Source organism: Pezoporus wallicus, unplaced genomic scaffold (assembly GCF_028554395.1).
Source record: "Pezoporus wallicus isolate ANWC-B61680 ecotype Strahan unplaced genomic scaffold, APGP_CSIRO_Pwel_v1 contig_5552, whole genome shotgun sequence".
Taxonomy (NCBI): domain Eukaryota; kingdom Metazoa; phylum Chordata; class Aves; order Psittaciformes; family Psittacidae; genus Pezoporus; species Pezoporus wallicus.
Window position 1 is genome coordinate 3,968,735 of NW_026640754.1, and position 16,215 is coordinate 3,984,949.

Consider the following 16,215-nt stretch of genomic DNA (forward strand, 5'->3'; position numbering starts at 1 on the left):
AGGAGAATACAATCTAACAAGTGGGGTTTGTAAACCAACTTCAGCAACATCTTAGTGGTAAACAGCACCTTTAAGAATCACCAAAGATGACGTGATAGTAACCAAGAAATGCACATTTAATGAACACTAAAAAAAAAACAGGAAAGGAAAACAAAAAGTGCCTTTTCTATCTTCAGCCAGGACTATCCAAGGTGAGCAGAAAGGAGAACACCATTACCTGTAAAGTTGGGTTTTTTTTATTTTTACCTGTGAGGAAACAAAATGAGATCCAAAGGATACACTTCGTGCTTCAGAGCCTCTGGAAAGAGGAACATTCCCAGCATCTGCCGTAGTACGAACAACTGGCAAATGGGGCAGTTTTGCTGTAACAGTTTTCAGTTTTTCCACTTGTTTGTCACACTCTGAGCAACAGCAAAAAAAAAAAAAAAAAAAGAATAAAATGTATTTGGTATGTTTACAAGCCATCTTTTCTTGGGATTCAAACAACATTACACTTTACAGTAAATAAAGACTTTCATATAGCTTTAAGTTTCCATGTTATTTAAAAACCTAACATAAATTATGTTTTCCTGAAAGCATTTCCATTTGTTTATGCAACACTCTGACACTGACAAACAAGATGGTTTATACAGGTAGAGTTGGAGGGGTGTTTTTTTTTAAGAAAATGTTGCTAAGATTCTTGGAATGTTACCTTTAAATTCCCAAAGACTTTATTTTTTTAAGCAGGAAGCAAAAAAATTATATATATATATATACTTCCATATATATAAATATATATATAAATCCTATTGATCCTAATCTTTGTTTGACAGCAGCTACACAGCTTCATTATGGGTATATACTACCATCTTCTTCCTACTATAAACCCAAATTCTTTCACATTCCTAGATGAAATACTTTGGTTAGCTATCAATTTGTCGTAAGTTTATGCCCTTCATGAAGATAAAAGAGCACACCTATCATATTACAGTTGAACTATCCTCCCTAAACTATCCTCCCTAAACTATAATATTGTGCTAAGCAACCCACCTGTTGTGTGAAAAGCCCTTTGATATTTCAGTAACACCTGAAATGTTAAGTTCTGACACTGCAAGTATTCTGAGAAATTTTGCCATTTCTCATTTTGTTGTAGACTTACATTTCTGGTTGAGTGTTCCTTACATTTGAGGTAACTTCCAAAACCTATCCCTAGATAAACTTGTCACTGTCCTTTTAAAATACATAGAAAGAAAAACTGAAATTTCTCTCAGCTTCCAAAGGCAACACATGCACACTGAATAGAATTTCACTTCTAGTTAATTTTCCTAGCTTTTTCTTTTCCTCTCTACAGTCTGTTAAAATACAAAAACATAAAATTATATGCATCACCATTTCTTCATCCTATATTAAACTCCATATTGTCAGCAAGACTATTAACAATCTGACTACGTAAGGAGTTTTTTATTAACAGAGCTCAAGCAATGAGGACTAGAATACTTTGATTCCTATGTTCCAGATTCAGATCACGTCACCAGTGATCCCTTGCCAACAGGATCAATTTGCATCCTGAGCCAGCAATTCAGATTTTAGTCTTAAACATGCTCTCCTGCAATTAAGTTCTTTCAGTCTATATTCTTCCCTTTCTTACACATCTCATACAAAACTCCATGAAAACTAGTAGGAATGTTTGGAATGTAGGTGTGCATGTATGTGTGTGTGTGTGTGTGTGTGTGTGAGAGAGTGTGTGTGTGAGTGAGCACGCACACCCATGGCAAGTTATTATCTTATAGTGCTCTACTACCAACATGGTTACCTTAAAATACCCAGATTGCCCAAGCTGTATTTATGACAGGGCTGGTGGGAGGGGGAGAGGCAGCAAGGAAATCATTTTTGTGAGTTACAGTCAATAAATACCATATCTGAAAATATGAAATACCTGTGACATTAGTGTCCCAAATTTTTTTAATCAGTTCCTCCAATATTCCAATTGTATTGCTCCAGATACAATCAAAAACTTCAGAAGCCACAGCATCTTTGATACAGGCATTGGGAGAAACAGGGGGAATGCCGCATTTACTCCTCTTCTCAGCAAGATGCATCTTCTTTTGTTCCCAACTCTCATCCTCCCTAATAAAAAAAGCAAATTCAAATGAATTTTCTTCCCCTCTTTCTAATACGCCAAGTGAATAGAAACATACATATGGAAGAAGAGCCAGTCAGATGTAGGTAACAAAAAAATCAAGTTCAACCCTACAGAGTACCTATGGGAACAGAACTTACTGAATAAATATAAATGATTTCTTTTTTCTTTTGCTTGCAGGTGAAAAATTAAAAAATTCAGCCAGGACATTACAACAAAAAGATCTGCAGGTCTAGAAGGAACAGCTTTATACTCAGCACTTAGTCATTTGAGACTAATCTCATGCTTTTAACCACAACTTAAGGGAACTACAGTCTGCTGCAGTTAGCAGATGGACTATCACATAGAATAGTTCTTTGTTTATCTCATCCTGTATAACTGCACACATCTGCAACACTGTACCACTGATCAAACAACTTTAAAGGATTTCCGTGGACTGCCAAGAATAGCAAAGCCCATAGCCTTACACTTACCTCATTCCCTCCCACCACTGTGTGGACACTTACATTTTCACTTTCTTCCCCTCCCTCCCAAGGGAAGCAAAGTGTAGCAACATTTCCTAACTTGGTCTTCTAATACACCTCTCAGGAAGAAAACTTTAACCTTTTCCTTCTTGGAATGCCTTTTTTTTTTGAGATTAGAAGGATGATCCTGAGAATTCTTAAACCCAAACCCAAATCCTTTCCAAAAAAGGCAGCCACCCAGCCCCCCCCTTTCAAAAAACAGGACTGAAAGGGTCTCAGTCTGGTTCTTATGTTTTTCAGAACAATCATGTATTTTAGCACAAAAAGCTCTGCTTTGTGACCTGCTAAGTCCTACCACAGTTTCTCTCTCATAAAGGCGTTTTAGAAAACAGCACATTATGGTCTTTCATCCACCCATTAGCCTACTTGCTGGAACATTAAATCAGCTCACAGGAAAATTGGGTTGCACTGTGAAGCAGACAGTTCCATGATTCCTGTCACCCACAAGAATGCTCTAAATGCAGGTTGTATCCTGCACCTCTCCTCACAAAGCTGTTATACACTGCACAGAAAGAATTTAATATTCATTAGGACAGACAATGAGAGCATGTACAGTGTAATGAACCTAAACAAACTGGTACTCAAGGCACTTACTTGAGGGGAACAGATTCCTTCATTCTACTCTCCATCTTAAAAATCAGATAGTAATTTTATTGAATCTCCATGCACAAAACACCTCAAAACAACTAGTGGTTAAGACACATTCCTCTTACATGGGAGATGTGAATTTTGAACCACTAGAAAGACAACATACCTAATCTTCTTCCTGCCCAGTGAGTGCTACCAAACACAAGGACAGAAGGAACTGTATCTTACAGAGGAGAAACATAGCTTATGAACACAAACCGGGTTCACTGATAAGTTTTTCATTATATTCTTCAAAAATACATATATCTGTTATTTACAGCTCCTTGTTGTCAAAAGCAAGATATTCTTCTATTTTTCCATCCACATCATAGATTTCTTCTTCCAGGAATGAATACATGGCTGAGTCAGAGGTAGAAATCCCAGTGGAACTTAAATCCAGTGATTTATGTATTGGAGATGCTGTTGGGATCAGTTTAGAACCTGAAATGCTGAGCCTGAAAAAAACATCAATAAAATGAAAATTAAATATTCAAAGAAAGAAGAAAGTGCATTTTTAGTTATACTGAAATATATAATTTCAGTATAGTTTCAGTAATACAAAAGTAATATATGTACATATTTCTGAAGAGGGAAAAACCAAAACAAAGATGTTAAAAAGTGGACATACTCCTTTATGTTACTAGCACATTCACGAAGGCCAGGTAAACACTTAGTATCCACATGGGTATTACTTCTGCTCTGAAAATACTGAAAGCCTTCATCCTTTGGCAACAAGAGTTGCTTTCCTAGAACCCTGAATAAAAAGGAGAGAGCAAGTGATATCTTCAATGAAAATTCATTCCATAAACAAATATCAAGAATACAAATACCTGCAAACAGTAACCAATTCTCCTTTTACATTCCTTAGTATCAAATGACACAGAGCTCCCAGATTTCTTCAGCTCATTCTCAACCTCTTGGACTTCAGATTTGAATCAGAAAATCGTAAGTATAGGGAAACACTTAGAAATTCTACTCAGTGAAAATACTGTAAAAATACAGTGAAATGACTTAGTATTTTGAATTAATTACACATCATAAAAACCTGTCTCCATTTTATGTATGTTCTATTATTTTTTACAGTATCTTAAACAAGGCAAAGTATTTAGCAAAGCATGGCTTAATGCTAGTGAAGATTGCCACAGATTTATCACTTCTTTCTTGTCCTCTACAAAATGTGACAAACTTTGTTAGTTGATTTTACTTTATATTTACTAGTAACAAGCCTCTGCAAATTATCTAAAAGCATCCCATAGCTTACTGACAGCATTCCTTCTAATGGTGTTAAACTACTGACAGACATGCAGATCTATATTTAGATCTATGCTGTATATAGCTTAGAGTCACCGCATCTCAAAGAGTGACATGACATCATTTACGAAGGCAGGACAGTAAAACGCAGTGCAACATTGACTGCGGACCCCTGTGTTACACAAAGCAGTCATCAGGCTACACATCTATGCAAAACAATTGTAATTAATCATGTATGCATCCGTATATCTGTTCAATTAGTTATTGCCAGATTAATATCACACTTTGCTTTACATTGATTTACACTGCCTAGGAAGACATTACAGCTGTGCAGTGTATGTGAAGCACGTGGTCACCTTCATTTTTCATTTCTTTTTAGAACAATCAGTAACAGAATAAATACTGAATTTCTTGGAATTTCACAGTATGTTTTCACTTACAGTAAAAACAAGTGGGATTTTTTACAAGATGTATTCTTTATTTAGAAGAAGTTATTATGAAAATGGTGCATTACTATTTTCTCTTTATATCCTGTTGCAGTATCCTTGCCTGCAATCATTGTGTTAAACAAAAAATAGATCATTACCTGCTAGTGCACCACCGCCCAGACTTACTGTGTAACTATAGCGCAGCTCAGAGAAGTGTTGCTGATGTCATACATCAAGAGCTATTCATAAGAGGGTACCTCAAAAATTCAAATTAGAGTGATAGACCAGCAAGAATTTTCATTACCTTAGATGAGGAAATTGTTCAACCCAGTCTGCACATTCTGCCTGCAGGCTCTCTGTCTGGGAGGTCACTTTTCCTTCAAACAGCATTTCATCAATCTCCCAGAATAACTGATGCACTCTCTGCGTGTTGGCTTTATCAAATTCCTACATATTATAAAATTAATAGTTGTTAGCAATACGCATATTTACTAAAAACCCCCACAATATTTAAAGAAGAAGACAACCTGGAGCGATTTGGCTGAGCATCTCAGAATGGATATTCAGACTACCTACTTTGGACACACTATATACCACAGTGCAAACAAAAATAGCTGGCTTGAGGCTGGCAAAAGCCATAATTGGAAAAATGGCCTTCCAGACCATTTCACTGAAGCTATAACTCAGTGCAACCAGAAACAGGTGAGTGCAGTAGCAAAGAGCAGAGAAGCATCTCAGTAAGGACCCAGGCACTTAGCTGAGGGTTCCTCAGCTGGGGCACTGTTCAGAACTGTGCAGAGAAGCACCTCAGTAAAGACCCAAGCACTTAGCTGAGGGTTCCTCAGCTGGGGCACTGTTCAGAACTATGTTTGCCACTTAGATACTTTAATACTCTGAAAAAAAGTGGCAATACTCAGGGCCCAAATCATGCCTATTTTCTTCCAGCTGAGTGCCCCCACTTCAGGCTACAGAAGGGATCACACCAAAAAGGAATAGGAAAAGAACTCTCCTGGAGGGCTGGCAAGGACAGACAGGGTCAGTAAACTATGCAAAAGGTATGACAGAATTACCACTACCAGCCATGGATGGCTTTTTAAAATGAAAGTGGCAACAACTGCAATGTTTTTGGATTTATTCAACATTGCCTGCCTGAACTAGGTATGCCACAGAGGTCAGCCTCCATAACAGCTTTAACCTTTTTCTGCATCATCTATGAAACATAACTGAGCTTAGGTAAGAGCTAAATATGTACTGATACTGAGACATTTACGTTCATGTTCATGAATGTACTTGTGACTCAAAACACCAAGAATAATTCAATTTAAACATTGCTACCATTATACAGTATTTGAAAGCACTGTGTTTTATCACCTTATTGGACTCAGAAACCTAAGCCTACCTTCTTTGGTAAGGCAACTTTGATTTCCCCAAATTTCATAATTTTACATTTTTATTCCATTTTCCTTTGTTACACATCAGCTGCACAGATACCAATATGCAAATAAAACTTATTTTTTTAAAATATTCAATTAACACACTTAATCACTAGCCTAGTCTTACTGAAAGTGGTTAACTTCTACAGGAGGTGCTGCAGGTCCATTTTCTGTAAAAAAAAAGATCTTTTCTACAATATTTACAGAAGGAGTATTGTAAAAGTTTCTCTGACGTACGTCATCCCTCCAGGAGTAAGCTGAACTTCTTTCGGTAGACAAACCAGTAGTATAGCTCTTTATTCCAGACCAAGAATTATTCAGCTCTGTGGGTGTTGTACAACCACTAGATGTAATTGACGGAAGTGTTCCACTGTGAAAAGACAACAAATTTAAATGCAGATCACAATGGCTTTCAATATAAACATTCTGAAAATAATGCAACTGATCACATAAATGGACAGTGACATATATTCATAGAATCATAGAATGCTTTGGGTTGGAAGGGACCTTAAAGGTCATCTACTCCCAACTGCCCCGTTTAGCTAATGGGCACATGTAAAACTACACATTAAAGATAACATAAGCCTTCTTTAACTCCATTAGAAGGTGTCACAAGAAAAATTTTACAAAACTGAACACAACATCTCTATAAATGTTCCAATGAGGATTGAGTTATGTCGATATGCAACGTCTTTTAAGCTGTTAGACCTGGTGTACTTTAAGCCTTGCGCTCCAGAATACTAGCTCTCAGAAAGATCTACCTGGTCTCTGCCAGCTACCACCAGTCCTCAGATGCAGTGAAAGCAAGGCTTGTCAGATGTGCAAATCCTAACTGGTGCCAGCTGGAATAAAACTTCTTGAAAGTTAACTGACCCACAACTCTGGTGAGCATGATTTGCATTTAACCATGAAGTCCGACTTCCCTTCCAGCCTTATCAGTGCTCTTTGCTATACTCTAGAAATACACAAATCCATAACAAACCAGGAGTAAAGTTCAAACCCTCTGAACAACGGGTTAGGTCAACCTGCATTATATCCTATAATAGTTGTTATCTGTAAGAATGATCTTTAAATACCTATTTAAGCCAAGAGTCCTTTAAGGAAGTACTATTTCAGAAGTGAATGCATACCAAGTAAAATTGTTGATGGCTTCCTGTACATTTCTCGCAAAAACTGCTGGAAGAGATTCTCCACTTTTTCCAGAAAGACACTGATTTGTGGAACCTCTGGACAGCCCCCTCCTATAAACACATAAACACATCATTCCATAATATTAAATAAGGTTAACTCACACCTCCACTGGAGAAAAAAGACTAGACAACAACTTTTTTATCCTATCCATCATAAATATTTCCTTGAAACACACTGCCTTGTTTTAAAATAGTTTTTATTTACCTTATTTACATAAGTATTTTTGGGGGAGGGGGAAATATTTGAGACTTATTTTAATCCACAGGCATCTTCCTTCAATTCTGTGGTTTAAAATTTGCCTGAATCACACACAAGTGCAGCAGCACCTCACTTTTGCAGGAAGGGAGCAAAGCCAAACCCAGGAATTGTCCATACAGCAGACAGGTATTTTGGTACATGTTTCTGTTCAATCATTAACATAGAGTCCACTTTCTCACATGTCTCTCTACATAAAAAGAAGTTTCAGATATGGTGCCAAGCAGACAGTGGTCTTTAATAAAACTATGAACTCTCAACTTGGCTGTTCTAAGTGAACCCAGATACTAGTACATCAGGAAACACACGCATAGACGCAGTATGTTTACAAGCCACAAAGCATCAGTTTCTTCAGTAACAAAGACTCCTTAACACTGTCGCAAAAACCAAGCCACAAACTTTCTAGTATTATGCCTTTCCAGCATAAGAAACACTAGAACTTGTCTTTTTTGTTTCTCCAAATGCCTGAACACATGCTCAAACATTAAAACCATCCCTTACAAACCACATGGATGAATATTAAGATACAGTAAGACTCAGGAATGCCTGCACTTCTATTACTAGCCTAAAAAGAATGCCTTTTAATGAAGGAACTTATTTTTTTAACAGAAATTCTTTATAATCACACGTATCTATCATCCTACTAAATTCTGTCATTAACGTGTTAAACCCACCTCTTCAGAATATACACTGTCAAATAGATGTGTCAAAGTGTTGCTCAGAAACACTTTTACAGCAACAGATCGCTTCAGCTGTGGAAGTTCCTATTTTTACCCCATAAATCCTCAGGTCATAACTGTGACTAGCAGCATGACTGCATCAAAGTACATTTGTGAATGAGTAACTGTAAGGAAACAGTTCACAGTTCAAGAGTTTTCCTGGTTTCTTTAGCCAAGAAATGCAGACTGGCCATGCAACACTTAGGACTGCTCTATTTTCTTCCTATCCCTTCTGATACTTATCTTGACTTTACACAGAATACTGTATACATATGCTGAATCTAACTCTCCACTCAAAGGACCACATCACCACTTCTCATCAGGGGAGATCCTGAATTGCAAATTCTTGGAGGTTGGTCCAACAGCAGTAGAAAGCATCCCTATGTGTTTGCTCTAAATTTCTTCCCTATTCTCTAGGCACCTGCTTTTGGCCATCATCAGCACTCTAGTTATTTGCCTGTGCAAGAACCCTTTCTTTTTGTATTCCAGCTTTCCGTTGACTTGACCGACTTTCGGCAGCCCAAGCTAACTGACTGGATCTCCCGTATCGATAAGGCTTTCTGACTTCTCAAAAAGTGCCGAGTGGGGGCTTTTGTGGCTTTGAAGGAAATCTAAACCTACAAACATGGGGGGGGGGGGGGGGGGGGGGGGGGAAGAAAGAAAAAGAAAAATATTTCATGGACTTCCTCTGTGAAACAAAGCACAGGCATTACATGTAATGGCATAATACATGACATGAGGTGGAGAAAACTGCCACACGGTGCCCCTGCATGCTGTGGTACTACTCCCCCTGACTCCTTAGACCACACGCAGTAAGATGAGCTAGGAAACAATCGCAATGAAATAAAGCGAACACGAAAACCCCTCCCAGCACATCCATAGCACGCTTCTCCAGCGCTGGCAGGCAAAGGCCAGGGACGGCAGCCCTAAGCGAGGTCTCTGCAGCTGCAGGCACCAAATGATGACGGTACAAATAATAGCAGCGTTGTCAGCCCATACCCGCGCGGTGCTCGAGCCGCCCTGGGAGGGTCGGCGAGCCGGGCCCAGCGCCCTCCCCGCGGCACGGCACACTGCTCCGCCAGCCCTGTCGCCCGCACTCACCCCACGACGAGGAGCCCCCGGTCATTGCCGCAGCCTTGCGGGCCAGCGCCCCGCGACCGGCGCATCGAGGGGCCCCAAAGGCAGTGCGGCGAGAGCCCCGGGCGGCCCCTCGCACCGCCCCGGCTTCTGCGGCGCGGCGCGGCGGCGGCCCGGCACCGCCCGCCCCTGGCCCCGCCGCGCCGCGGCGGCTCTGTATTTGGATTCCCCCCGACCCGCTCCCCACCCGCCCAAGTGCTGCCGACACAAAAGGGCGTCCACGAAAATTAAGCCGCAGCCTGAACGGAAGAGGTGCACACCTCCCCCCCCTGTCGCCTCCGAAATCGCAGCCATAAAAGGCTCAGTTTAGAATCTTTCTGCCCTGATAAAGTTACGCAGTGCTGGACAACTGAATAAAGAATTTCCACTGATAACTGGGTTCTCCTCAGAACTATCCCTGTGCAAACCACCGATCTCCCGGGGCACGGGTGACAGCTGCAGATTTACACCTGACTTTCATCTCTAGCTCCAGTACGCAAATCCTGCTGTCTACATATTTTGCCGATAGCCACTCGCAGAGGAGGAAGTACATGTGCTCATAAGCAAGAAGAAAATAAAAGTATTCTTACAGAGAAAGAAGAAAGGCAACATTAGAAATCACAAAAATTAAGACTGAAAAATATATAGCATACAAAAACGTATCATTATAGGAAAACCAACCAACAATATTCAAATGATATTTAAAGTTTCATAACCAAACAAAATACTACTCACTAAGAAAGGTGTATGGAAAATGACTATGCATTTTTCTTGTGACATTTAAAGACTTCTCGCCAAACATAGCTTTAAAAAAAAAATAAAAATCCACATTCTTGTGATCCAAACATCAAGAAAGATTTTATTTTTACACAGGCTGTAGAAACTCTCTGTCCTTAGCAATCATTCTTCTGTAAGACTGTTTGTCTGACATCCCATACGCACGCAGAAAAAAAGCGTAGTTAGTTGTCAAGATACACATATCCAACAAGCAGCTGAAGATCTAGAAGAGCATGTCCAGGTTAAGAAAACACAATTCTAGCTTCTAAATCACTGCACATATATATGTTTGTGGAACCTCCTGGATTGATTATGCCCTGTTGTGCTGTCCCGCTAACACATATCAGGGTGATTGAAGTCCCCCATGAGGACCAGGGCTTGTGAATGCAAGGCTGCACGTCTCTGTCTATAGAGGGCCTCATCCACTCAGTTTTCCTGGTTGGGTGGCCTGTAGCAGGCCCCAACTGTAATGTCCTCTGTGCCTGCTGACCTTTAAATCCTGACCCAAAAGCTCCCTGGCTGACTCCTTATCCATCCTTAGGCAGATTTCGATGCTCTCCAGCTGGTCACTGACATTGAGGGTGACACTCCGTCCTTATCTAGCCTGCCTGTCCTTCATGAAGAGCCTATATCCTTCCATTCCAACACTCCAGTCACAGGAAACATTCCACCACATCTCCATGATGCCAATGAGATCATAGGCCTGCAGGTATGTGCATGTCTAACTCTTCTTGTTTAGGAGCCATGCTATGTGTGTTCGCATAGAGATGTTTAAGTTGGGCCCCCAATGAAGGCAACCTACTGGCTGGAGTGGCGAGAATTCCTTCGTGCTGCTCTTCAGGTGCCCTCCTGCTGATCTGTGTTTCCTCTCCAGGCTCTGAGTGTCTCTCACTGGCATTGGCATGAAACTGGTGGGAGCGGGATGAGTTGCTGTACTCCAGAAACTTTAGTTTAAAGCTCTCTTCACCATCTTGGCAAGCCTAAGGGTAAATCCTGCCTGACCAATTTGGTGGCCTTCTATGATGAGACTATGGAACCGATGGACAGGGGTAGAGCAGTTGACATCATCTACCTGGACTTGTGCAAAGCATTCGACACTGCCCCGCATGACATCCTTGTCTCTAAATTGGAGAGACATCAATTTGATGGATGGACCACTCGGTGGATAAAGAACTGGCTGGATGGCTGCAAGCAAAAAGTTGTGGTCAATGGCTCAATGTCCAGCTGGAGACCAGTAACGAGTGGTGTCCCTCAGGGACTGGTATTGGGACTGGTCTTGCTCAACATCATTGTCGGTGACATGGACAGTGGGATTGAGTGCGCCCTCAGCAAGTTTGCTGATGACATCAAGCTGTGTGGTTCGGTTGATACACTGGAGGAAAGGAATGCCATCCAGAGGGACCTTGACATGCTTGTGAGGTGGGCTGATGCCAACTTCATGAAGTTTAACCATGACAAGTGCAAGTTCCTACACCAGGGTCGGAGCAGTCTCAGGCACAGCTACAGGTTGGGCTGAGAAGAGATTCAGAGCAGCCCTGCAGAGAAGGACTTGGGGGTGTTGGTTGATGAGGAAATGAACATGAGCGGGCAGTGTGCGCTTGCAGCCCAGAAAGCCAACCGTATCCTGGGCTGCAACAGAAGGAGCGTGACCAGCAAGTTGAAGGAGGTGATCCTGCCCCTCTACTCTGTTCTTGTGAGACCTCACCTGGAGTATTGTGTGCAGTTCTGGTGTCCTCAACATAAAAAGGACATGGAACTGTTGGAACAAGTCCAGAGGAGGGCCACGAGGATGATCAGGGGCTCAAGCACCTCCCGTATGAAGACAGACTGAGAAAGCTGGGGCTGTTCAGCCTGGAGAAGAGAAGGCTGTGTGGAGACCTCATAGCAGCCTTCCAGTATCTGAAGGGGACCTATAAGGATGCTGGGGAGGGACTCTTCATTAAGGACTGTAGTGATAGGACAATGGGTAAGGGTTAAAACTTAAACAGGGGAAGTTTAGATTGGATATAAGGAAGAAGTTCTTCACTGTGAGGGTGGTGAGGCACTGGAAAAGGTTGCCCAAGAAGCTGTGAATGCTCCAGCCCTGGCAATGTTCAAGGCCAGGTTGGACAGAGCCTTGGGTGACATGATTTAGTGTGAGGGGCCCCTGCCCATGGCAGGGGGGTTGGAACTAGATGATCTTAAGGTCCTTTCCAACCCTAACTCTTCTATGATTCTATGACCAAGCACATTCACAATGCAGACAAATGGAAGTGAAAAGAAGAATGAAACCCTGTCCTTTCCCTAAATCCCAAAAGCTTGTAGGACAGCCATTTACCGGTAACAGTTTATCAATAAAGAGGCATATTATATAACAGTAAGTGTGTTTAAACTGGTTCTACTGTACGTAATTTGTTTCCTTTGAAAACAACATTCACAGCATGGAGTTGATGCACAAAAATAATGCTCTAGTAGGCTGAATAAACCTCAGTCAAACTGTTGAGCATGCTGCTTATTTCAGACTGCTTCAAAGCATTATAACTCCTTTTGAAAGAGAAAATAATAGCCTCAAAACAACTGTGTCAAATGAAACAATGTGTCAAACTAAAGGAAAATATAAGGCTGCTTATAATTTTGAATAATGTGAAAATAGACTGAAATAGAGCAAAACAAGAACACAAAACAGGGAGAAGGCCTGAGCATATGAATCAGCAATGTGTCTTCAGTTGAATTTCAAGATCTTTGCTTTGCATTTGTTTATTGCAAGGGGGCATGGGGGGAAGTAGAGCCTTGTGGACAGTAAAAGCCTAAAATTTGGCCCATGTTACATTTAAATATTCACTGCAAAAAAAATTTTTCTTTTCCCCCTCTTTCCTGAAGCAACACTTAGTTGCTTAGATCAAAAGGGTATAAACATAAGCCAGCTAAGTATAGATGTTTTGCAGTTGCATTTAAAATTCAAAGTTCAAACTATGCTACAGAATCGTTTATACCATCAGCCTCAGAATGCTGTACAGAAGTAAGAGTCTTCTGTTCTACACTAAGAAGAAGAGGAGGGCATCAGATCAAAGAAAAAGTAGACTAAACAAGAAGGAAAAATGAGTCTGTATGGACAAAATGCTTAAATAAAAGAAGTATTAGAGCTTCAGGTTTCCTTTTCCATTACAAGTCAGCAAAAGGTCAGGAAAAACATATCCCATCACTCATGAAGGGCTTGACATGAAGACATAAAAGCAATTAAAGAGAGAAGTTCCAGGCTTAGGAGAACACAGTCAAGACAAATCATGGATATGGAAGGAGAAACATTTTGGGGGGGGGTGGAACCAAGGATGAAAATATGGAACAGGAGACCTGACTGACCGTCACCTTGAGTGGGGCTTTAAAGACAAAGAACTTGAACATGGTACACAAGGTCAGAGTTCCAAAGGGAGACAGGACAAATCACATCATCAGTAGCAGATTATTTTCACATCTAATTTGAAATATAATTACAAAACCAATAAAATATAAGATCTCTCTAGCATAAGTGTACACATCCGTGGGAAGAAATTGGTTTTGAAATCACACCATCCATTCTTACACTGGTTCAGGGCAACTACCATGGGAGCCTCTCTCTTTCTTCTTTGAACTGATACAATTAACAGAAATTGTTACTGTACAAACCCAGCCTGCTTGATGCTCCTCTGTAAAGCTTACTCCCAACACACCTATCGAGAGCATTTTTGTGAATGCAAATAGGCCATTCCTTGTCACTATCTTGTTCACAGACCAGACTGTACAAACTTCACTACAAATGACAGTTATCACCACTGCACAGAACCTTTCCACATGTCCCCCAGCTCCATCTGTGGAGCAAGGAAGAAGCAGACGTGACATGACTACTTTCTGTATCAACAATAAATATTCCATGTGCAATGCTACATTGTAGTTGAATTTTTATTTATGCCACAGAAAGTACAAGGTTCATAGGAAATACACACATCCTTTTCCCTCTAGGTCAGGTCCAACTTGGTTGCAGTCAATCATGGCGCACACTCCACGTATTTCTTGACAAAACAGATTTTTTGAACAGACATAGGAGGTCTTGAAGTAGGTAAGAGCACTTTTACCCTCTTGTAATAACTTAAATGAACACAAACTGCCAAGTATAAGAGGCAGTATTGAACATCACTGCCACATCCCAGAGGAGGTGTATCTGAGAACACTGCTGTAACAACAGTGCTCAGAACAGAGCATACTTAGATGTAATTAATACAACAGCACTGAATTCTTCCTTCAGCAGTGTGGCCCTCGGATGAGACAGATCCAGTGAGTTTTACAGCTGTTTAAAGCAGTCAGTTTGGTTCAGCCTTTTATTACTTATTGCAGCAATACAAAAGAAATCAGGGTAGATGGCAACAATGCCTGTTCCTGCTTACAATACCTACTCCTCAGCTTTCTCAAAGTCAGCTGTGGCATATCTTGAAAAGTCATCCCTGGAATAGTTTAGCTGAGGTAACCCCAGTAGGTACACAGTAAATGAAGCAGAATCATGAGAAATTCAATAGATCTTTCGATTGCCTTCTGCAGAAAATTATTTTAAGACAGCTGTAATATCTGTTTGGCCTGTTTGCTTAGATATGACATGGTTCAATGAGGGGAAGAAAAAAAAAATCTGCCTTGGAAGGTGGTATAGCAAACATGTACCTTCTAAGCTTCCAGGAAAAAAATCTTTATCATTATTATTACTGAACCAGAGGCTTGACAGCTAGCAAAGATACACCCAAAAAAAATGATAGCACATGTCTTTGCTGATGCGTCACTCTAGCCCCAGGATTATTTTCACTTTTCTCTTTTATCTGTCAATAAGCATTGTCAAAACCATTTCAGTGCTTTCAGTCACCTTGGTCATTGGTCTGTGAAGTACTGACTTTACCTGAAGCTTGAAAATATGATCTTTACCAGAGTTTTTCTGTTGTTATTTAATCATACCACCTGATTAGGTCTTTTTTCAGAGATGGCACTCAGTATCTCTGAAGCCATATAAAGCTTACTGACGCTTTGATGATTAGACTACCTAGGAGCACTCATATGGTTGAACTGTTACTGAGTGTTATTAGTTGGGTGACAATCACCAATCTGTCTAACATAATTTGCCGCAATGTAAATTTTCTTATTTTGTAGCTAAACATCTTCCTAAACATTCATAAAAGCCACACTTGGTTCAGAAGGAAGACAGCTTTGGAACGCTTCCTTCAGCTCCAGAGGGGAGGTAATCTTGAAAGACTTTGCCAAACGAACACCATCGCTCACGAGTGCAACACAGCTGATCAATAGACATCCTCATTATCTCATAGTAACACTGCAATGACTATGGTCAAGGTAGGCAAATGGTCTCCAGGATGACTATGATTTTATCTTAGTTTTGGGGAACAATTGCATAATGGCAAGACAAAAAATAAAATAAAATAAAATAAAATAAAATAAAATAAAATAAAATAAAATAAAATAAAATAAAATAAAATAAAATAAAATAAAATAAAATAAAATAAAGAAAAAGTGGAATAAGGGAAAACCAGGACACTATTTTTAATACAATAACATGTACATACAGCACAGCATTTTAGGTGGATATTTGTACTAAGTACACTGAAGTGGAATGCTTACTATTAGGCATTTTCATTTTGAATACTGAAATAGACGCTTCTGAATCCTGAAGCAATGCTTCTGCAACCACGATCTGTGTTGGATTCTGCTCCTTTCTTTGAGCAGAGTAACAATAAACTGTTGTAAAGATAGGCTTATTCATATATAGTC

General features: G+C 40.3%; 1 protein-coding gene across 2 annotated transcripts in view; it reads right to left on the reverse strand.

The window, feature by feature from the left end:
* The window catches only part of FAM149A (family with sequence similarity 149 member A), a 28,261-nt gene that overhangs the window by 5,584 nt on the left and 6,462 nt on the right, over nt 1-16,215 (reverse strand). The window contains exons 1-8 of one of the 2 annotated variants that reach the window (XM_057420337.1): nt 9,649-9,717; nt 7,513-7,623; nt 6,620-6,752; nt 5,254-5,396; nt 3,899-4,024; nt 3,549-3,725; nt 1,916-2,106; nt 247-401 (exon numbers count right to left, since the gene is read on the reverse strand). In XM_057420337.1, the coding sequence (XP_057276320.1) occupies nt 247-401; nt 1,916-2,106; nt 3,549-3,725; nt 3,899-4,024; nt 5,254-5,396; nt 6,620-6,752; nt 7,513-7,623; nt 9,649-9,713 (1,101 nt within the window). In that variant the 5' untranslated portion in view covers nt 9,714-9,717. Of the gene's footprint in view, nt 1-246; nt 402-1,915; nt 2,107-3,548; nt 3,726-3,898; nt 4,025-5,253; nt 5,397-6,619; nt 6,753-7,512; nt 7,624-9,648; nt 9,718-16,215 lie in introns of those variants that run through there. The other variant, XM_057420336.1, reaches the window with a different exon arrangement.